The sequence below is a fragment of the Polypterus senegalus genome, chromosome 1 (genome assembly GCF_016835505.1).
Source record: "Polypterus senegalus isolate Bchr_013 chromosome 1, ASM1683550v1, whole genome shotgun sequence".
In the NCBI taxonomy this organism is placed as follows: Eukaryota; Metazoa; Chordata; class Cladistia; order Polypteriformes; family Polypteridae; genus Polypterus; species Polypterus senegalus.
The window spans coordinates 35383310-35406024 of NC_053154.1; the positions used below are offsets into that span (position 1 = coordinate 35383310).

General features: G+C 39.6%; 1 protein-coding gene across 1 annotated transcript in view; it reads left to right on the forward strand.

Annotated features, from left to right (window-relative positions):
* chd8 (chromodomain helicase DNA binding protein 8) overlaps nt 1-22715 on the forward strand; it is a 153772-nt gene that overhangs the window by 78242 nt on the left and 52815 nt on the right. Inside the window, exons 11-19 of the mRNA XM_039746109.1 lie at nt 1196-1279; nt 1467-1604; nt 9078-9199; nt 9466-9709; nt 9874-10050; nt 21278-21421; nt 21785-22043; nt 22124-22334; nt 22451-22646. Coding sequence (XP_039602043.1) covers nt 1196-1279; nt 1467-1604; nt 9078-9199; nt 9466-9709; nt 9874-10050; nt 21278-21421; nt 21785-22043; nt 22124-22334; nt 22451-22646 — 1575 coding nt within the window. The remainder of the gene's footprint in view (nt 1-1195; nt 1280-1466; nt 1605-9077; nt 9200-9465; nt 9710-9873; nt 10051-21277; nt 21422-21784; nt 22044-22123; nt 22335-22450; nt 22647-22715) is intronic.

Here is a 22715-nt window from a genome sequence, read left to right on the forward strand (position 1 = left end):
AACTATAAACTCTCATGTCCTCTTTCAGTATGTCTTCCGTTCTAGTGCTCACATCCAGCTCAAGTGCTATAAGCAATAACTTTAAGGTATCATGGTTACCTTAAAGAAGTCGATGAAAGCTGCAAATGCTTTGTTTTTGTGAAAGTATGTTTACATCCTGCTTATGCACACTTCCTAACCATTTCCTCACATGACAAAATAGGCATAAGTAACTCGATAAAACATTTTGTTTTGTGCTGGTCAATGTCCTTATTTATGTCTAAGCTCCACCCATGATGGCAACTGGGGGCAGACAAGCAAATGGGAAATCTATTCATATGTCAAGGAAAATAGTTCTAAGAGTCACTAGTCAATTAACTGTTTCTAGTTTCCTTTCATTATCACAAGGATGCTTTGTAAACGCATAAGGCACATTTTCTTCAATCAAAACTCTTTGCACTTTTCATAGTGGATTTATTTGGACTTCTTTCATGCTTGAGCACGGGATAACAAAAGCTTTATTATAAGGTACAAGAACAGACCATATATTTTTAACGTTTATAAGAAAAACTTCACTTTACAGCCCAATTGTATGTGGCAAATTAATATACACCATGATTGCAAAGAAAAACATATTGAACTTTTAACACTTGCCTTTTAAATGTGTAATGTTTATATGGCTTAAACAATACAGACATGAGTGTTGAAACAGGCCACTTTATAATTCAGTAACAGAATTTTTAAAATGATCCTGTATTTAACAGGAATCCCTTTTAGTTAAGTCAAATGGCAAACAGTGTTGATTTTTTCATGTCAAGGGTCTGGCATTAGCTTTCAGAAACTGTGTTGGTAAACAATGTCTGGATCACCTAGTTAATTTTATTTAATCTCAGTATTTCTTTTTTTTTATTCTTCTAAACTGTAGCTGTGATATCTTTCACTTGGAGGGTATAGATTGCATTGAGTAAGTTAAACTGGAAAAAATATTGGTTTGTGTGTTTTCATTTAAGGCTGTTAAGCAAAAAAATGGCAATATTTTGAAGGGGTGACTCTTTTCTATACCCAGTGTAAGTATTGAATAATATGAAAGCCTGGATGTTTCACTACTAATGTGTTTTTTTTTTGATTACTCACTTAGAATATCTACTGACCTTAGTGTACATGTGGCTTGATGGTTCTTCAACATTAACTTCTTGTGTGTTCCTTTTTCTTTAAGGATGAAGAACCATTTAATCCAGACTACATTGAAATTGACAGAATTTTGGATGAATCGCATAGTGTTGACAAGGATAATGGAGAGGTAAGGTATCACATGTGATATTACTGATTATTATTTCTGATTATATGTAGTCAACAGATATCATTTGCACAGCAACACAGGCTGTAAAATTGGATATATTCACTGTACTGATGGTGGTGATTATTTTTATAAATATTTGCAGATTTGCATTGCTTTTCATGCTGTGACTTCCATTTGTTTTTCATAGCCCCTTATATACTATCTAGTAAAGTGGTGTTCCCTCCCCTATGAGGACTCTACGTGGGAATTGAAAGAGGACGTGGATGACTCAAAGATACTTGAATTTCATAGGATTCAGAGCCGAAAGCCAAATCTAAAAAGAGTGGTTAGTCCCTGTAACATTAATTTGCCTTCTTCTAGTTTTGTTTTAACTTCTTTCGAACTTCTTTTGTTTTTGGGATTTGTGTCTATTATTTAGCAATATAGAGTAGATCATGCTATATATTGTTTATAATATACATGTATATAGCATTTATTTTTTTTTGTTACATATTTCATTTCCCTACAAATACAATGCTTTGTGAAAGTATTCATCCCCCTCGATGTTTGTCATGTTTTATCGCATTACAATCTGGAATTAAAATGGATTTTCATTTGAACTTTATGTAATGGACCAAATAGTATAGTCCAAAATGTTGGAAAATATATATACACACACACGCGCTCTATCCATTCCCCGCTGCTCCGCCCGCATAGTAGTCAAACAGGACAAACTTTAAAAATGAATAAACAGAAAGGTATCGCTAGCTAAGCGGAGGTAAGTTAGGCTCCAATATACAGAGTCATGCTTCCCCCTCCCATCAGCCCGCAGCCTCTGTCTTGGATTAGCGTGAATATATCTCTCCTGCAAGCGAACTGCTTTTTAGTGCAATGAGAGAAGTCGCAAAATCAACCAGAATGTTCAAGCAAATTCTAGAAAAAAATCCCGATCTAAATCCGTTAAGTAGGTCTCTCATTTGCTAGCTACGCAGATGTAAGATGCGCCCTGAGGCTGGTGCATGAGTGAGGAGGGCCCCGCCCCCTCGGCCTACTTTGTCTCTCTTGGGTTTGCACAGATAAATCAGTACCACAGGCGAACTATGATACTTAGCGCAATGAGAGAGGTCGCAAAATCTACCAGAATTCTCAAGCAAATTATACAAAAAGCCCGATCTAAATCTGTTAAATAGTTCTCTCGTGAAAAGCAGTCAGACAGATGTTGGATTTTATATATATTTATATAGAGAGAGAGACACACTGAAGGGGGCACAACTTTAAAAGTTGCTATCTTTGGACTTTTCTGAACATGAATCGAATTACAGCAACGATGTGTAGTATGACATTATATCAAAAGATGTCATTACACACAAGAATGCTAGTATTACAGGAGCCTTGATCAAAATGGCAGGGGTATAGTTATCGTTCAAGGAGCACACAACTATTTTAAAGTTTTGGTTTAAATTTTAAAAAGTTGTTGAAGTACAATGAAAATGGAGACATAAGTTTGCAACAGAGCCACCAATTTGCCTGGCAATTGCATGTATTTGTGATAAGTTTGAAACCCATGATACTGTGTGTGATGTGCACTAGGAAAGATCCAGGTGGTCTTGTACAGCAACAAGTTCAGCTTCCTCGGCTATGGTGTTAGAACAGTTTACACGCTCACCACAAAACTCTACCAAACATTGTGCATGTGAAACAAACTGGTAACCATTTTGTGCATTAAATTCATCCCTTGATATCTGTATAAATTTAATATCACAACTTTAGTACAGATGTTTCTTTTCTTGAAATTTGTGTACATGTTTTGGCCATGTGTGTGTATATAATCCATTATATATTTCAATTATAATAAAATGGAAAAAATATGACAGACCTGGTAAAGAAGGGTATTAAGAGATACAACAAAGACATCCAGGATAACATTGAAGGGGCTGCAAAGATCAACATCTTAAATGGGATTATCTGTCCAAAGGACCACTTTAAGCCATACCATCCACAGAATGAGGCTTTGTAGAAGAGTGGCCAGAAAATAGCCATTGCTTAAAGAAGTAAAATAAGAAAAGACATTTGGAGTTTATCCAACAGCATCTGGCAGACTCCCCAAACACATGGAAGAAGTTTCTCTGGTCATATACATTTAAATGTCTTGGAATGGCCTAGTCAAATCCCAAACCTCAATCCCATTGAGAATCTGTGGCATGACTTGAAGATTACTGTACAGTAACGCAGTGTTTCCCAACCATTTTCTGTGGTGGCACACTTTTTATAACCAAAACCATCCCAAGGCACTCAGCTGTTTTACTAATCACACATGCATTATATCTCATATATGTGCTCATCTGCCAAAAGTAGTGGGACTACAGGAGAACCCAGTGAAAATGCAGCTCAGAAATTACTGTTCGTAGACACTGCACTTGGTGAGCACTTTAGCATCTCCTAGCTACTTCACCCCTTTTTCCGCCCCTCTCTGCCTCAGTGGCAACTCATATGCCCACTATCCCCCAGCCCTGTGAGACTTGCTGGTGACCACACATTCAGGCAGATGGACTCTAGCAGCCAGGAGATGTGCAAAATATTCATCATGGAACTACTTTTATGCCAGCTTCCCCAGGTAGTCCTGTCCTCCACTGACAGGTCTCAACCACCTGCGGAGCTTTTCCCTCTTATGTTCAGAACCTGGTCTTCTGCACTATTATTTCCACGGCACACTGGTAGGTCTCACGGGGCACCACTGTGCCATGGCACATGGGCTGAAAAACACTGCAGTAACATAACCCATCAATCTTAAAGAACTTGAAGCACTTTTCATTTGAGGAATGGGCAAAAGTTCCAGTAGCTATATGTGGTAAGCTAATAGAGACATTCCCAAGCAGACTTGCAGCTGTAATTGCATCAAAAGATTACAACAACAGCATTTATTTATATAGCACATTTTCATGCAAACAGTAGCTCAAAGTGCTTTATATAATAAAGAATAGAAAAATAAAAGACACAATAAGAAAACAAAATAAATCAACATTAATTAACATCGAATAAGAGTAAGGTTCAATGGTCAGGGGGGACAGAAAAAACAAAAAACTCCAGACGGCTGGAGAAAAAAATAAAATCTGTAGGGATTCCAGACCATGAGACCGCCCAGTCCCCTCTGGGCAATCTACCTAACATAAATGAAACAGTCCTCTTTGGATTTAGGGTTCTCACGGAAGGGCTTGATGAAGATGGCCTTTTAATCCATCCATCATTGTTGGAGCATCATGAAGCTTTGAGTAGGTGGAGGTGGCGCAGATCTGAGGTTACGATTTGGAATATAAGGTGTCAGACATTCCGATATATACGATGGGGCGAGATTATTTAAGGCTTTATAAACCATAAGCAGAATTTTAAAGTCAATCCTGAAAGACACAGGTAACCAGTGTAGTGACATTTAAACTGGAGAAATGTGTTCGGATTTTCTTTTCCTAGTTAGGATTCTAGCAGCTGCATTCTACACTAGTTGCAAATGATTTGTGTCTTTTTTGGGTAGTCCTGAGAAGAATGCGTTACAGTAATCTAGTCGACTGAAAACAAACGCGTGAACTAATTTCTCAGCATCTTTCAGTGATATAAGAGGTCTAACTTTACTTATGTTTCTTAAGTGAAAAAATGCTGTCCTAATGATCTGATTAATATGCGATTTAAAATTCAGATTACAGTCAACAATTACCCTTAAGCTTTTTACCTCCGTCTTGACTTTTAATCCTAATGTATCCAGTTTATTTCTAATAGCCTCATTGTATCCATTATTGCTAATCACTAAGATTTCAGTTTTCTCTTTATTTAACTTGAGAAAGTTACTATTCATCCATTCTGAGATTCAAGTCAGACATTGTGTTAGTGAATCAATAGAATCGGAGTCATCAGGTGCTATTGATAAGTACAGCTGTGTGTCATCAGCATAGCTGTGGTAGCTCACGTTGTGCCCTGAGATAATCTGACCTAACGGAAGCATGTAGATTGAGAATAACAGTGGACCCAGGATAGAGCCTTGTGGAACACCATATCGGATATCATGTGTCTTCGAGTTGTAATTCCCACAACTAACAAAAATTTTCTCCCTGTCAGGTAGGATTCAAACCAATTTAAGACCGTGCCAGAGAGGCCCACCCATTGACTAAGGTGATTTCTAAGAATGTTGTGATCAATGGTGTCAAATGCAGCACTCAGATCTAAGAGGATGAGAACAGATAAATGGCCTCTGTCTGCATTCACTGGCAAATCATTTACTACTTTAACGAGTGCAGTTTCTGTGCTGTGATTTGTTCTAAAACCGACTGAAATTTATCAAGAATAGCATGTTTATTGAGGTGGTCATTTAACTGCATAATGACTGCCTTCTCTAGAAACTTAAGAAAGGCAGGCTAGAGATGGGTCTAAAATTTTCAAGAGCGAGGGTCAAGATTATGTTTCTTAAGAAGGGGTTTAACTACAGCAGTCTTAAGACAGTCTGGGAAGACCCCGTATCTAATGACAATTTACTATGTCCAGAACATTATCAATTAGCACGCCTGATACTTCTTTGAAAAACCTTGTTGGTATTGGATCAAGGACGAGGTGGAGGATTTTAATTGAGAGATTATTTTTGTAAATCAGGTAAATCTATCCTAGTGAAAGAGTTTAATTTGTTTATAACAGGATGCTGGGGTTTAGGAGGATCCTTAGTGTTGGAGGGATATACTATGTTATTTCTAATATCATTAATTTTTTGATTGAAAAATACAGCAATAGCCTCACAGGTTTTACTGGAAGAACTTTGGAGGCATTCCTTTGAGTTACCTGGGTTTAGTAGGCGATCAATTGTAGAAAATAAGACTCTGGGATTACTAGCATTGTTATTTATAATCTTGGAGAAATAGCAGCATCTCTCAAGACGGACAGTGTTATTGTATTCTGTTATTTTGACTTTTAATATTTCATGGTGGATAGTAAGTTTAGTCTTCCTCCATTGACGCTCAGCTCTACGGCATGTTCTCTTTAAATCAGACACTCTTTGGGTCTTCCATGGTATAACAATGCTAGAAGATTTTTTCACTGTCTTTTCAGGTGCAACTCTGTCAACAGCAGCTCTCACTTTAGTATTAAATCTTTCCACCTTACTATTTACATTATCCTCACTATTATAGCTGGCACTATAAACGGACTGATTGCTTAGAATGTTTGTAAGTTTTAAAGCTGCTGCTTCTGAGTCAAAGAAGCGTTTTTTAACAATATGCTTCTCATGAGTGTTTTTATCATTATTTCTATATTAAAAAGTAGAAGAAAATGGTCTGATAGACCAATATCAATGATCTGTTTTATATCAACTTTCAGTCCTTTAGTAATCACTAAGTCTAACGTATAACCTGCTTTATGTGTAGGCTGATTTACGAGCTGTCTATGTGCGTTATTGATATTTGGAATAGGAACTAAATTATTTTTATTAGCGCCGCTCTGTGTGTATTTTTTGTTTAATCTGTGATCTGTTTTTATAGTTTTAATACATGTTCCTCTAAAATAGTAATTTTAAATAGATTATTGGAGTTTACGCCGTATTTCCTAGATTTTCTACGTGCATTGAGATTGCTTATTACAGTATTAATGTTGTGCACTTTAACGGAAGATTCTATTAAACACTTATCATGTCCTGGCACAACAGTATCATTTCGGAAGGGGTTAAGAGCAGAGATAGATAGTCAAGAAAAGCAATTACCTTCGATATGTTTTCGGAGAGGACCCGGGCACCGAAACTGTTCGGATGCAGGCCATCACGTTTGAAGAGACGCAGCCTTTCCAAAAAGAGATTCCAATTGTTGATGAAACCGACATCCTTCTTTTTGCAGAAACCCTGTAGCCAGTTGTTCAATCCTAGCAGACGACTGTAGTACTCGTTGGATCGTCTGACGAGAGGTAGTGGACCTGAAACGAAGATCTTTGCCGATGGGGTCCTCTCCTTCGTGTCTTTAATCAAAGCTGCAAAGTCAGCCTTCAGGATTTCTGATTGTCGGTGCCTTATATCGTTTACGCTGGCATGCAAGACGATTGCTCCAACTGCCCTCTCCTTGTGTTTCTCGTAGACTGCTGGCGCACGTCTCATTCCATCTCGGACACGAGCACCGGGAAAACAAGAAACAAACGATTTTTCATTAGGGCATGCGACATTAAGGTTTCTAACGATAGAATCACCTACCACTATTACATCACCAGGGGCTGAAGGCAAAATGGGGACGCGGAGAGGGTCAAACCGGTTCTGAGATAGGATGCTCGCCTGTGCCGATAGAGGTGCTCTGGCCTTGAACCCCCACCTGCATAGCTGAAATCCACCAAGGTCATCAGCGGCGTCGCTCCTACGAGACAGCGGGGTGAGGTTGGCACAACGCGGGGTTGATGTTTCTCCGGTTCCAGATGGCAAGGACGGTTTATCCAACAGCCAGGCCTTCAGATCTCTAAGGTATCTCTGTCGGGACAGGAGTTTCTGAATCTGTTCGTCGAGTGCCTGGAGTTCTTCAACTACGATTTCAACGCGAGTTACCCCACGGTCGACCATTTTCTGATTCGCGCCCTAGGAGAAATGAGAGAGAGAGGTTAGAGCTCTACTCTGTTTAAGATGTCTCAAAGTATTTACTATGTGAGATGAATACCTATGCACACTCTTGATTTCTGCATTTGTGTCTTTATTATTGTTTGTGCCACTAGAAAAATACTTTGCACTTTCAAATTGGTAGGCATGTTGGGTAAATCAAATGGTGCTACTTCTTCTTCCGGCTGCTCCCATTTGGGGTCGCCATAGCAGATCATCTTCTTCCATATCTTTCTGTCCCCTGCATCTTGTTCTGTCACACCCATCACCTGCATGTCTTCTCTCACCACATCCTTAAACCTTCTCTTAGGCCTTCCTCTTTTTCTCTTGCCTGGCAGCTCTATCCTTAATATCCTTCTCCCAATGTACCCAGCATCTCTCCTCTGCACATGTCCAAACCAACACAATCTCGCCTCTCTGACTTTGTCTCCCAACCATCCAACTTGAGCTGATCCTCTAAATGTCCTCATTTCTAATCCTATCCATCCTTGTCACACTCAATGCAACTCTTAACATCTTTAACTCTGTCACCTCCAGCTCTGTCTCCTGCTTTCTGGTCACTGCCACCGTCTCCAACCCATATAACATAGCTGGTCTCACTACCATCTTGTAGGCCTTCCCTTTCACTCTTGTTGGTGCCCGTCTGTCACAAATTAATCCTGACACTCTTATCCACCCTGCCTGCACTCTTTTTCACCTCTCTTCCACAATTCCCATTACTCTGTACTGTTGATCCCAAGTATTTAAACTCATCCACCTTCGCCAACTCTACTCCCTGCATCCTCACCATTCCATTGACCTCCCTCTCATTTACACACATCTTTCTGTCTTGTTCCTACCGACCTTCATTCCTCTCTCTCTAAAATCCACTTTAATTCCAGGTTGTAATGCAACAAAATAGGACAAGCACCAAGGTGGATAAATACTTTTGCAAGGCACTGTATAGTAATAGCATTCAAAACCTTTATGCTCAGCTTGATACGTCGTAAACAGTTTAAACATCAGTGCATTATTTTATTTTATTTTTTTTATTTATTTATTTTTAGGATTAAAAAATACTGTAGACAATATATCCATGTTTAGGCAAAGCATATCATCTGTAAACCATATTATGATATTGCATTTTCTGTTATAACTATTTTATAGTTACTGCATGGCTTACTGGATAAGCCAATTCAGTAGTGCATGAAATAGTTTATGATCTTTTTATCTTCTCTGACCCAGCCACGGCCACTTGCTAGTTCATGGAAGAAACTGGAATTGTCCCGTGAATACAAGAATGGAAATTGCCTTCGAGAATACCAGCTGGAAGGAGTCAACTGGTTGCTGTTCAATTGGTACAACAGGTGGGTCATGAAAATATTGCATAATGACAGATTAGATTTTCAGCTTCTAGGAAGAACTTAAGGCAGTTCTTTAGTATGTTTGTGAATGAATAATTTAAAATGTTTGATACAATACTCATTTCAAAGTATTTGGTGTTGAGTATGTTTTTTAGGTGAGAGAGCTAATTTTCAATTTAGCTGCACTGTTTATCTTATTTTTTAAGACATCTCTTAACCTTATTTGCAAATCATTCCAATGTTCAATCTTAATTTTATTTGCATAACAGGCAGAACTGTATCCTGGCTGATGAAATGGGTTTAGGAAAGACAATCCAGTCCATCACACTGTTACAAGAGATATACAGCGCTGGTTTGCATGGACCATTTCTGGTGATCGCACCACTCTCTACGATTGTAAATTGGGAGCGTGAATTTGCTACGTGGACTGATATGAACACTATTGTTTACCATGGCAGCCTGGCATCTCGGCAGATGATTCAGCAGTATGAAATGTACTGCAAAGATGATGATGTGAGTAGCAGATGAGTTTCTGAAGTGGGTTGAGGTGTGTATTTTCTTTGCTACAAATGTTATATAACCTAAGAATCAACTTCTCTATTTCACCTTTTATTATGTTTTGTTCTGTGCTTCATATTTTGTCTGCTTATGATTCATATATTTCTTATTTGTGGCAGGGCCACTTAATACCAGGAGCGTACAAGTTTGATGCCCTGATTACCACTTTTGAGATGGTATTGTCTGATTGTCCTGAGCTAAGAGAGATTGAGTGGAGGTGTGTTATCATTGATGAAGCTCACAGGCTGAAGAACAGAAATTGCAAACTACTTGACAGTCTTCGACATATGGACTTGGTAAGTGGAGTGACAATTCTTCTTCTTCTTTCGGCTGCTCCCGTTAGGGTTTGCTACAGTGGATCATCTTCTTCCATATCTTTCTGTCCTCTGCATCTTGTTCTGTTACACCCATCACCTGCAGGTCCTCTCTCACCACACCCATAAACCTTCACTTAGGCCTTCCTCTTTTCCTCTTGCCTGGCAGCTCTATCCTTAGCATCCTTCTCCCAATATACCCAGCATCTCTCCTCTGCACATGTCCAAACCAACACAATCTCGTCTCTCTGACTTTGTCTCCCAATCGTCCAACTTGAGCTGACCGTCTAATGTACTCATTTCTAATCCTATCCATCCTCGTCCCGCCCAGTGCAAATCTTAACATCTTTAACTCTACCTCCTCCAGCTGTTTCCTACTTTCTGGTCAGTGCCACCGTCTCCAATCCGTATAACATAGCTGGTCTCACTACTGTCCTGTAGACCTTCCCTTTCACACTTGCTGATACCCATCTGTCACAAATTACTCCTGACACTCTTCTCCACCCATTCCACCCTGCCTGCACTCTCTATTTCACCTCTCTTCCACAATCCTCATTACTCTGTACTGTTGATCCCAAGTATTTAAACTTCTCCACCTTCACCAACTCTACTCCCTGCATCCTCGCCAATCCACTGACCTCCCTCTCATTCACACACATATATTGTGTCTTGTTCCTACTGACCTTCATTCCTCTCCTCTCTAAAGCATATCTCCACCTCACCAGGGTCTCCTCAACCTGCTACCTACTATCGCTACAGATCACAAAGTCATCAGCAAACATCATATTCCACGTGGACTCCTATCTAATCTCGTCTGTCAACCTGTCCATCACCATTGCAAAAGGGCTCAGAGCCGATCCCTGATGTAATCCCACCTCCAACTTGAATGCATCCGCCACTCCTACCGCAGACCTCACCCCTGTCACACTTCCCTGGTACATATCCTGTACAACTCTTGCATACTTCTCTGCTACTCCCGACTTCCTCATTCAATACCACAGCTGCTCTCAAGGCACCCTGTCATATGCTTTCTCCAGGTCCACAAAGATGCATTGCAACTCCTTCTGCCTTCTCTAAACTTCTCCATCAACATCCTCAGAGCAAACATTGCATCTGTGGTGCTCTTTCTTGGCATGAAACCATACTGCTGCTCACTAATCTTCACCTCACTTCTTAACCTAGCTTCCAGTACTCTTTCCCATAACTTCATGCTGTGGCTCAATTTTATTCCCCTGTAGTTACTGCAGTCCTGCACATCCCCTTTATTCTTAAATATCTGCACCAGTACACTACTTTACCACTCCTCAGGCATCCTCTCACTTTTCAAGATTCCATTAAACAATCTGGTTAAAAACTCCACTGCCATCTCTCCTAAACACCTCCATGCTTCCATAGGTATGTCATCTGGACCAACGGCCTTTCCGTTTTTCATCCTCTTCATAGCTGTCCTTACTTCCTCCTTGCTAATCCGTTGCACTTCCTGATTCAGTACCTCCACATCATCCAACCTCTTCTCTCTCTCTCGTTCTCTTCATTCCTCAGCCTCTCAAAGTACTCTTTCCATCTGCTCAATACACTCTCCTCTCTTGTGAGTATTTTTCCATCTTTATCCTTTATCACCCTAACCTGCTACACATCTTTCCCAGCTCAATCCCTCTGTCTAGCCAATCGGTACAGGTCCTTTTCTCCCTCCTTAGTGTCCAACCTCTCAAACAACTCATCATACGCCTTTTCTTTAGCCTTCTGCCACCTCTCTCTTCACCTTGCACCTTATCTCCTTGTACTTTTGTCTACTTTCTGTATCTCTCTGATTATCCCACTTCTTCTTTGCCATTCTTGTACTCTTGTCTACTTTCTGTAACTCTCTGATTATCCCACTTCTTATTTGCCATTCTCTTCTTCTGTATACTCTCCTGTATTTCCTCCTTCCACCACCAGGTTTACTTTTCCTTCTTCCTCTTTATAGATGTCACGGCAAGCACCCTTCTTTCTGTCACCCTTACTACATCTGCTGTAGTTTCCCAGCTGTCTGGTAACTCTCCACTGCCACCCAGCTCCTGTTTCACCTCCTCCCTAAACTCAACCTTGCAGTCTTTCTTTTTCAGCTTCCACCATTTGATCCTTGGCTCTGCCCTCACTCTCTTCCTCTTCCTGATCTCTAACATCATCCTACAGACCACCATCCTATGCTGCTTAACTATACTTTCCCCTGCCACCACTTTGCAGTCTTCAATCTCCTTCTGATCAACTCTTCTGCATAGGATGTAATCTACCTGTGTGCTTCTTTCTCCACTCTTGTACGCAACCCTATGTTCCTCCCTCTTCTTAAAATACGTATTCACCACAGCCATGTCCATCCTTTTGGCAAAATAAACTGTAGCTGTGTTTTTCCAAAATTACCACAGACAAAATATATTAGTTTTTAAAAGTTTAAGTTTCAAAGTAAAACAGTTCAAACAAAAAAAAATTAAAATAACAAAAAAAGAAAAAATCATGTTAAGAAAACTTCAGTTCAAAGCTTAAATGATGTTACATCTCAAATCATTACTATTTACTTAACATTTCTGAACCATTTCGAAATGGTGAGAAAACTGTATGCTTATCCCATTTCTGAGTTGAAAATGGGTCTTTCAAGTCCCTCTTTACTGGGACCTGTTCTAAACACAACCGAATCTATTATCACACTGTTTCTCAGTTATTGTAAGAAGGTTCTATCTCTTACTAACTTATAGGGGGAAAAGACTATACCATTGTCTATGACTATGGAAGAAATTTATATTCTATTCAAATTAAGAAAACATTAATATGTGTTTAACTCAAAACTTTAACTTTCTAAAATTCGCTCTTACATACACTGTCCTTTGACCTTCATTCCTCTCCTTGACACCATACCTACCCATCACCTCCTTGTCTCCACTGTTCCCTTCACCAACATGCCCATTGAAATCCGCTCCAATCGCCACTTTCTGTCCCTTGGGTAGACTGTTCATCACTTCATCCAACTCACTCCAAAATCTTCTTTCTCACCCATTGCACACCCAACTTGTGGTGCATATGCACTAATAACATTCATCATCACACCTCCAGTTTCCAGCTTCATAATCATTACTCTGTCTGACACTCTTTTCACCTCCAAATCACTCTTGACATACTGTTCCTTCAGAGTATCTCCTACCCCATTTCTCCTCCAATCCACACCATGATAGAACAATTTGAATCCACCTCCAATCCACCTGGCTTTACTCCCCTTCCATTTAGTCTCTTGCATGCACAATATATCAACCTTCCTTCTCTCCATCATATCTGCTAACTTTCTCCCCTTCTCACTCATACTGCCAACATTCAAAGTTCCTACCCTCAGTTCCACTCTCTTTACTTTCCTCCTCCTCCTTCTGCCTCCGAACACGTCTCCCCCTCCTCCTCTTTTCTGGCCAACAGTAGCCCAATTTCTGCCAGCACTCTGTTGACTAACAGTACTGGTGGCAGTTTTTGTTAACCCGGGGCTCGACCAATCCGGTGTGGAAATTTGTATTGTTGTCCGCATATTGCTTTGGCAAAATTTTACACCGGATACCCTTCCTAACATAACCCTCCCCATTTATCCGGACTTGGGACCGGCACTAAGAAACACACTGGTTTTTGCATCCAGTAATTACCCTAATTTAATTCTTGATTAATTTCTTTTGAATGTTTTTTTTTCTCATTAACAATATATATTGCATATATTTTACTGTGTGTGTATACCTTATTCACTGTAAAATGGCAAGCTTAGATTGGTTTAGTTTATCTCCTATAACACAGTCAAGCATTTGCTTATCATTAAAAAAAAAAAACAAAAAAAAAAACAGCAACCTAGTACACAGGCATAAGTCAGTGGCTTAGGCAGACTTTACCATTGTCTCAGAAATTTGTTTCCAGCTGGAATGTACAAACAAAACTATTGTTCAACACACTTTCAGAACTTCTTGTGAGATAGCTCAGTGAGAAGGAACTACTACAGACCAGTAACTTGACAATCCATTTTACTAATGTTATTGGCACTGTTCCCAATAAGAATGCACACTGGTGTGGTCTGGTTGAGGATCAGCACCTCCAAGTATGTGGTCATTGTTCTCAACAGGAAAAGGGTGAGTACCCTCTTCAGGTTGGAAAGGAGGTGCTACCTCAAGCAGAGGAGTATTACTATCTTGAGGTGTTGTTCACCAGTGAGGAGACAGAGAGATTGACAGGCGGATTGGAATGATGTCAGCAGTTAAGTGGTGATTGTACAGGTTAGTCTTGGTAAAAAGAGAGCTTAGCCATACTCATATTGGTGTCAGTGTAAGAACTGGGAAACAATCTGGTAGTCATGCACTGAGATTCCCTTGTAGTGGCTGCTTCAGTGACTGAACAGTTGCAGGATTTTAGCAATTACAGTCTTTAAAAATGACATTATTTCTATGTAAAATTGTTTTCAGATATAAATCTGGCATTACCTTTAGAAAGTGAAATGAAACCCCCACCTCACTCATAAAATAAATGTATAAATGTATTTTCTACCTGTTTCAATTATTTAATCTTACAATGTAAAACAACAACACAATTTATTTATATAGCACATTTTCATACAAATGATGTAGCTCAGAGTGCTCTACAAGATTTAGAAAGAATAAAGAAAAGATATAAAAAACAGACTTCAGACTTCAGTGTTCTAACTTCTTATTTATTATAGTAAATTAGAAAATGTAATTCACTGAAAAATGTATACATCTTTTTTATAGTCATACCTTTTGTGAATGTGAGTAAATTTAAAATTTTATTGTAAAACCTTTTAAATCATTTTGATTTTGGAGAAATATGTGGTGTTCGCATTATTTCATCATTTATGGCTGGTTATTTTAATAAATTTCAGTGTCACTCTCCTCAACTCCTCCTTGGTCCGCAACCAATGTCATTTACTATTAAAACTTTTCTAGAAAAAATACTGGTTATGGAGATGTTGATCTGTTAAAGAATATTCATACAACTTAACAAATAATTAACAATAGAATTTTGACTGCTTTCTGTATTTTCTGAACAATATTAACAATAACAATCATTAACAAATTTCAGTATTTGCCTGTCCCTGTCTTTAGCACGCACAATCATTTGTGTTCTAGATAAACGACAGACAGCAATCTTTTTACAGTGTAGCTTATCTGAAGCATAGTGGTACACCTATGCTGTTTATGTTTTGTTAGTTTAAAACTCCTGGGTCCAGCCACCTATGTTAGAGTACAAAGAGAAAATGTGAGTTAGCATCTTAACCCTGATGTAAGCCTAGATGATATTAAAAGCAGAATAAAAATTATCATGTTGGACAACTTCTCAAAGGATTTCATAAAATCAACAATTACAGCCAGGTCAGGTTGGGAAAGCATGCGCTGGTACAGCAGATTGCTGCACCCACCACACGAGAAAACAGTTCGTCATCCCAGTTGGCAACCCCCCAGGCAGACAGACAGACCAGTCCCACCATCCAGAAATGACCATCTATCTGCTGTAGCCAGGTTTTACATGGGCGTCCCCTTGGCCTGTTTTTTTATAGCTGCTCGTGTTCTCAACAATGATGGTCTTGCGAGACAGATCACCATCAGGGAATTGCGCCATGTGGCCGTAGTGCTGTAACCGATGCTCCCTCACAATGCAGGTAATGTGCCTCATTCGGGACTCCATGAGCAACCACTCATTTGACACAATGTCAAACCAGCGGTACCCAAAGATTCTCCAATTAGAGAACAGTACTGAAGGAGTCCAGTCCTCATCTCAGGTCACTGGATAGCATACATGTCTTGCAACCATATAGCAAAACAGGAAGCACCAGGGCTCTTAAAGACTTGGACCTTTGTCCTTTTGCAATAACACCAGGAGCACCACACAACCTTTTCCAGCGACATCATGAAACCCCAATGCTGTCCCAATCTGTCTACTGACTTCATAGAAAGAGTCACCACAGACATTAATGTCGCTGCCAAGGTAAGTAAACCTCTTGACAAGGTTGGCACTATTTCCATAAACGGACACACTGCTGATGGCTGTGCCTAAGAGGTCATTAAAGGCCTAGATTTTGGTTTTTATTCAGGGCCCTCGCAAGCCCAGCCACTCAGTCTCCCTTGCCCAGTGTCTTGAGAACCCCGATCAGAGCCTGCATTGACTCTGTTAAGATCGCAGCATCGTCGGCAAAGTCAAGATCCATGAATCTCTCAAGATGTGCCATGTGCCTACCTGGATGGGCCGCCTCAAGTTGGGACCCGAGTGCTGCAGTGCAGCAGGCAGTGTCTCGGCACCACACCAGTTCAGATCCCCAACATGCTTCTACCCCATCAGCTCCCTGACAGTTTTGATTCTTCTGAGGACGAGGCTTCTGAGATCTTTCCCCCATCCCCTTCATAATGGGAGCAGCCTTCCTATGGGTGGCTGCAGCAGAGCTACTCCCACGGAGAGCAGAAAGGAGTCCTGTCCGTCATCTCTGAGCTGTCTGAAATTTTTTTTTTTTTTTTATGAACCCCCATGATTTTCCTGTAGATTAGAGGACTGTTTGCAGGGCCGGATACAGTTTTAACATCTTACCCAGGACAGTTACAGCAACCAGTCTAAAATCATTCAGGACTTTTTGGATATACAGATTTTGAGGTTGGAACTACAATGGTCTTTAATTGTATAGTTGTATCTGTTGTAATTTTATAGTCATCTGAAATATTAAATACAGTGTTGAGCACACTTGTTTTGAAGCAGGAGTCTACTGGTTTACTGGGGCTAGCTTTCCCTACCATTAATCTGTTGGAGAACTTTCTTGACATAATCTCGGCAAAATAATGAATGGTATTAATTGATTTTTTGAAGCAGCTGATAATCAGATCTAGTTTCTACTGTTTTACTACTTCTGCAATGAATGCTGGGTATCATGTTTACCATTCCATGATAAGTCCAGGTTCTCACATTTCACAGATCAATGTCAGTCCTATCATAGTTTCATCTTTACACACTTGATTTACTGTTTCACCTATTTCTTTAATTCTGTCTGTTTAGTAGTAATTTTTAATCTTTGGTGACCCCTGGCTTGTTGTTAGGGTACCGTTTGCTTTATTTGACTTCATTTATAGTAATTTTACAAATACCTGCTTATGGTGTTCATCAGTTTGCTGTTGTCAGCTCTTTACTCATATAAAGATAGTACACTTAGTGTTATTAGTTTTAAACAATCCTCTTGGCACTCAGCAGACTCTTCATGCCAGACCTTGATTTATTTTATTATACGTTTTTTCTTTGTTAACTCTGTTATTTCTCTGTCACATTTACAGCAATTAAACGAGCACATTTATGATGTAATATTTCCACTAGTGGTTTGGATCTAGATTTTGGATTGCATTTAGTATTCCATATCACTGATCAAAGACCCTATTGGGATGAGTTAGGCAAGTAACATACTGATAAAATTAATTGCTTCATTCTCCAGGAGAGACTGGTTAAAATATCATCACGAAGTAGTAAATTAATTTTCATTATTACTGTGGAGATCATGTCGGCTAGTTGACTTGCCAGTAATGTCAAGGTAAATATAAATGAATGTAAAAGATTTTTGAAAACACTCTGTAAATAACTAATGTAGCAAGAGAGATGGCAGCTTGGTAACATGCACAATCTTTCACTATCACTGGTACGCATGATTTTGTTTTATTTATATAAAGGTAGATACCATGTAGTGTGGCTTATAGATAATGCATAGTGTCTATATAAATACAGTAATCCCTCCTCGATCGCGGGAGTTGCGTTCCAGACCCCCCTGCGATAGGTAAAAATCCACGAAGTAGAAATCATATGTTTGTATGGTTATTTTTATATATTTTAATCCCTTAGAAACTCTCCCACACTGTTTATAAATATTCTCTGCACAGTTATACAGTAAACCCTTATTTATCTCGGTTAATCCGCTCCAGACAGGTAAATGAATTTCCACGAAGTAGGATTCTTTATTTATAAATCTTTATTTATAAATAATTTCGCAGTTAGAGCATAGAAAACCTGTTTACGACTTTCTAAATACGATTTTAACATTATTAGAGCCCTCTAGACATGAAATAACATCCTTTAGTCAAAAGTTTAAACTGTGCTCCATGACAAGAAAGAGATGACAGTTCTTTCTCACAATTAAAAGAATGCAAACATATCTTATCTTCAAAGGAGCGCCGTCAGGAGCAGAGAATATCAGAGAGAAAAGTAAACAAAAATCAATAGGGCCGTAGTTAACGAAGCACCGCGATAAAGCCGCCACAGTGAAGGGATCAATGTGAAGGTAGTCTTTTCAGCATTTTTTAGAGGAGCGTCCGTATCTTCTAAGCAAACAGCCTCTGTGCAAACAGCCCCTCTGCTCACACCCCCTCCGTCAGGCGCAGAGAAAAGCAAACAATCAAAAATCAATACGGGCTGTTAGAGCTTTGAAATGTGCGAACGTATATCATTGGGGAGTTTTATTTAATATGTAATACGTGCTGTGATTGGGTAGCTTCTCAGCCATCCGCCAATAGCGTCCCTTGTATGAAATCAACTGGGCAAACAAACTGAGGAAGCGTGTACCATAAATTAAAAGACCCATTGTCCGCAGAAATCCGTGAACCAGCGAAAAATCCGTGATATATATTTAGACATGCTTACATTTAAAATCTGCGATAGAGTGAAGCCGCGAAAGTCGAAGCACGATATAGCGAGGGATTACTGTACTAATATGTGTCTTGTATAGGGAATCCATTCCCGGACATTTTTCATTCCCGCATTCCCAGGAATGAAATTGCTGTAATTCCCGGGAACAGCCAAGCTTGCATATACAGGTGCTGGTCATAAAATTAGAATATCATGACAAAGTTGATTTATTTCAGTAATTCCATTCAAAAAGTGAAACTTGTATATTAGATTCATTCATTACACACAGCCTGATGTATTTCAAATGTTTATTTCTTTTAATTTTGATGATTATAACTGACAACTAATGAAAGTCCCAAATTCAGTATCTCGGAAAATTAGAATATTGTGAAAAGGTTCAATATTGAAGACACCTGGTACCACACTCTAATCAGCTTATTAACTCAAAACACCTGCAAAAGTCTAGTTCTGTAGGCTACACAATCATGGGGAAGACTGCTGACTTGACAGTTGTCCAAAAGACGACCATTGACACCTTGCACAAGGAGGCCAAGACACAAAAGGCCATTGCTAAAAAGACTGGCTGTTCACAGAGCTCTGTGTCCAAGCACATTAATAGAGAGGCGAAGGGAATGACAAGATATGGTAGAAAAAAGTGTACAAGCAATAGGGATAACCGCACCCTGGAGATAATTGTGAAACAAAACCCATTCAAAACTGTGGGGGGGATTCACAAAGAGTGGACTGCAGCTGGAGTCAGTGCTTCAAGAACCACCACGCACAGACGTATGCAAGACATGGGTTTCAGCTGTCACATTCCTTGTGTCAAGCCACTCTTGAACAAGAGACAGCGTCAGAAGCGCCTCACCTGGGCTAAAGACAAAAAGGACTGGACTGCTGCTGAGTGGTCCAAAGTTATGTTCTTTGCTGAAAGTAAATTTTGCATTTCCTTTGGAAATCAAGGTCCCACAGTCTGGAGGAAGAGAGGAGAGGGACAGAATCCACGTTGCTTGAGGTCCAGTGTAAAGTTTCCACAGTCAGTGATGGTTTGGGGTGCCATGTCATCTGCTGGTGTTGGTCCATTGTGTTTTCTGATGTCCATGGTCAACGCAGCCATCTACCAAGAAGTTTTTGAGCACTTCATGCTTCCTGCTGCTTACGAACTTTATGGAGATGCAGATTTCATTTTCCAACAGGACCTGGCACCTGCACACAGTGCCAAAGCTACCAGTACCTGGTTTAAGGACCATGGTATCCCTGTTCTTGATTGGCTAGCAAACTCGCCTGACCTTAACCCCATAGAAAATCTATTGGGTATTCTGAGGAAAAAGATGCAGTATGCCAGACCCAACAATTCAGAAGAGCTGAAGGCCACTATCAGAGCAACATGGGCTCTCATAACACCTGAGCAGTACCACAGACTGATCGACTCCATGCCACGCCGCATTGCTGCAGTAATCCAAGCCAAAGGAGCCCCCAACTAAGTATTGAGTGCTGTACATGCTCATACTTTTCATGTTCATACCTTTCAGTTGGCCAACATTTCTAAAAATCCTTTTTTTGCATTGGTCTTGATATTCTAATTTTCTGAGATACTGAATTTGGGACTTTCATTAGTTGTCAGTTATAATCAAAATTAAAAGAAATAAACATTTGAAATACGTCAGAATGTATGTAATGAATGAATGTAATATACAAAAAGTGAAACTTGTATATACAGGTGCTAGCGTGTAAAAGCAAAAAAATCGATCAATTAGCTACTTAGTTGAAAATATTATAAATGGCACGGTTTTTTGGCCCATGGAGTAGTGTGTTGCTGATTCCGATTAATTCAGTGAACAACAGACCAGTAGCAGTCAGTCTCCCGACTTCCACTTAGACTGAGCACAGTGGACTGGGAGGAGTCTGCACTCTGCAGCTCACAAATGCCAGGACGAGGCAGATTTAATTGACGTCTGTCAGACAACAGCTTTGAACAGCAACGTGAAATTGCAATGCGTCAGTCATCCGCATTATCTGTACCAAGAAGCTTGCCATCACAAAATGATGACAAGAAACTGGATGCATCAGTAAAAGCTGAAATTGTGGTGTTTCAGAACAACGGCAAGCGCAGGCGTTGTTTAGAACAAGTGTATCAGTATCTGATGACTGTGCCGCTTTCTCAGCGGCTGGCTTATTCTGCACGAATATGCACTCTCACCTAAACGACCGCACGCTGGACACGTGCATTCTACGCTCTTATTACTGCAGCTAACTAGATACCTGTACTTATATGACAGCATGAACTGCTTGTGGATAAGGTTAGTCTTTTATTGGTGTCAACATATTGCAGTAGTTTTATTAAAAATAAGTGTCGGTCATTTTAAAACCGTTAACATGTGAGATGCCATGCACTGTGTCATCCCCGGGTGCCCAGGATTCCCGGGAATGACATGCGGGATTCCCGAATTCCCAGGAATGAAATCCCTAGTCTTGTACTAATATTCCTCATCATGTTTTGTTTTTTATGAAATGTTCAAGGAAACACTCTTGCATGTATTCTCTAATTTTATAGGAACATAAAATTCTCCTGACTGGAACCCCTCTGCAGAATACAGTTGAAGAACTTTTCAGTTTGCTGCACTTCCTTGAGCCTTCACAGTTCCCATCAGAGTCTGAGTTTCTGAAAGATTTTGGGGATCTGAAGACAGAGGAACAGGTACATGTAAACTGAATTATATGACTATATCAGGGGTGGGCAAAAGTAGGTTTACACTTGTTTGTATGGAAAAAGAGATGTAGGTTTACAATAGCTTTATTATTAACTTTATTAACATAAAAGAATGGCATAGTACACTTAGGTGCAATCGTGTAAGTGATCAAATTACTGGCCTTGTGTACTCACAACTGTAAAACATACTTTTGCACACCCTGAATTATATCATAAATGCTCTTTGATTTTTTTTGTCCACTGCAGCTGCTGTATAGTTTTAAAACCATCATCATCATTGTCCATATTAATTGTGCTTGCTTCCATTTTTTTGGCTTTTCTTTTTTTGTCATGATTTTATTTTTCTTTCAGGTTCAAAAATTGCAGGCCATCTTGAAGCCAATGATGCTCAGACGTTTGAAAGAAGATGTAGAGAAGAACCTTGCTCCAAAACAAGAAACAATTATAGAAGTTGAACTCACTATCATTCAAAAGAAATATTATCGAGCCATTTTAGAGAAGAACTTCACCTTTTTAACAAAAGGGGCAGGTCAGACAAACAATGTTCCTAACCTTCTAAACACCATGATGGAGCTTCGCAAGTGCTGCAATCATCCCTATCTCATAAATGGTAAGAGGGGTTACTCAGTTCAAACTTGGTAGTCTTTAAGCTCTAGGAGCTGTTTTAAATAAAACCTATTTTATCTCCAGGTGCAGAGGAAAAGATTATCTCAGAGCTGCGAGAGGTTTATGATCCATTAGCACCAGATTTCCACCTTAATGCTATGGTTCGCTCAGCGGGCAAGTTGGTTCTAATTGATAAACTGCTGCCAAAGTTGAAGGTTGGAGGACACAAGGTCCTAATTTTTTCTCAGATGGTGCGTTGCCTTGATATACTGGAGGACTACCTCATTCAAAAAAGGTAAGCAATAAAAAAAATAAATAAATATTCTTATAACTGAAGGACATTCTGTATTTGCTAATACTGAATAATTTAAACATGAACTAGATTCAGTTGCATTTTCTATTTCCTTTCAGGTATTTGTATGAGCGCATTGATGGCCGTGTGCGTGGAAACCTGCGTCAAGCAGCAATTGATAGATTCAGTAAGCCTGACTCAGACCGCTTTGTGTTTCTGCTGTGCACACGTGCAGGAGGCCTTGGAATTAATTTGACTGCTGCTGATACTTGTATTATCTTTGATTCAGACTGGAACCCACAAAATGATCTTCAGGTTTGTGTTATACTTGTAGTTGTGTTTAGTTTGTTCATATTTTAATTTCTCTGCTTAATAATGTTCCTT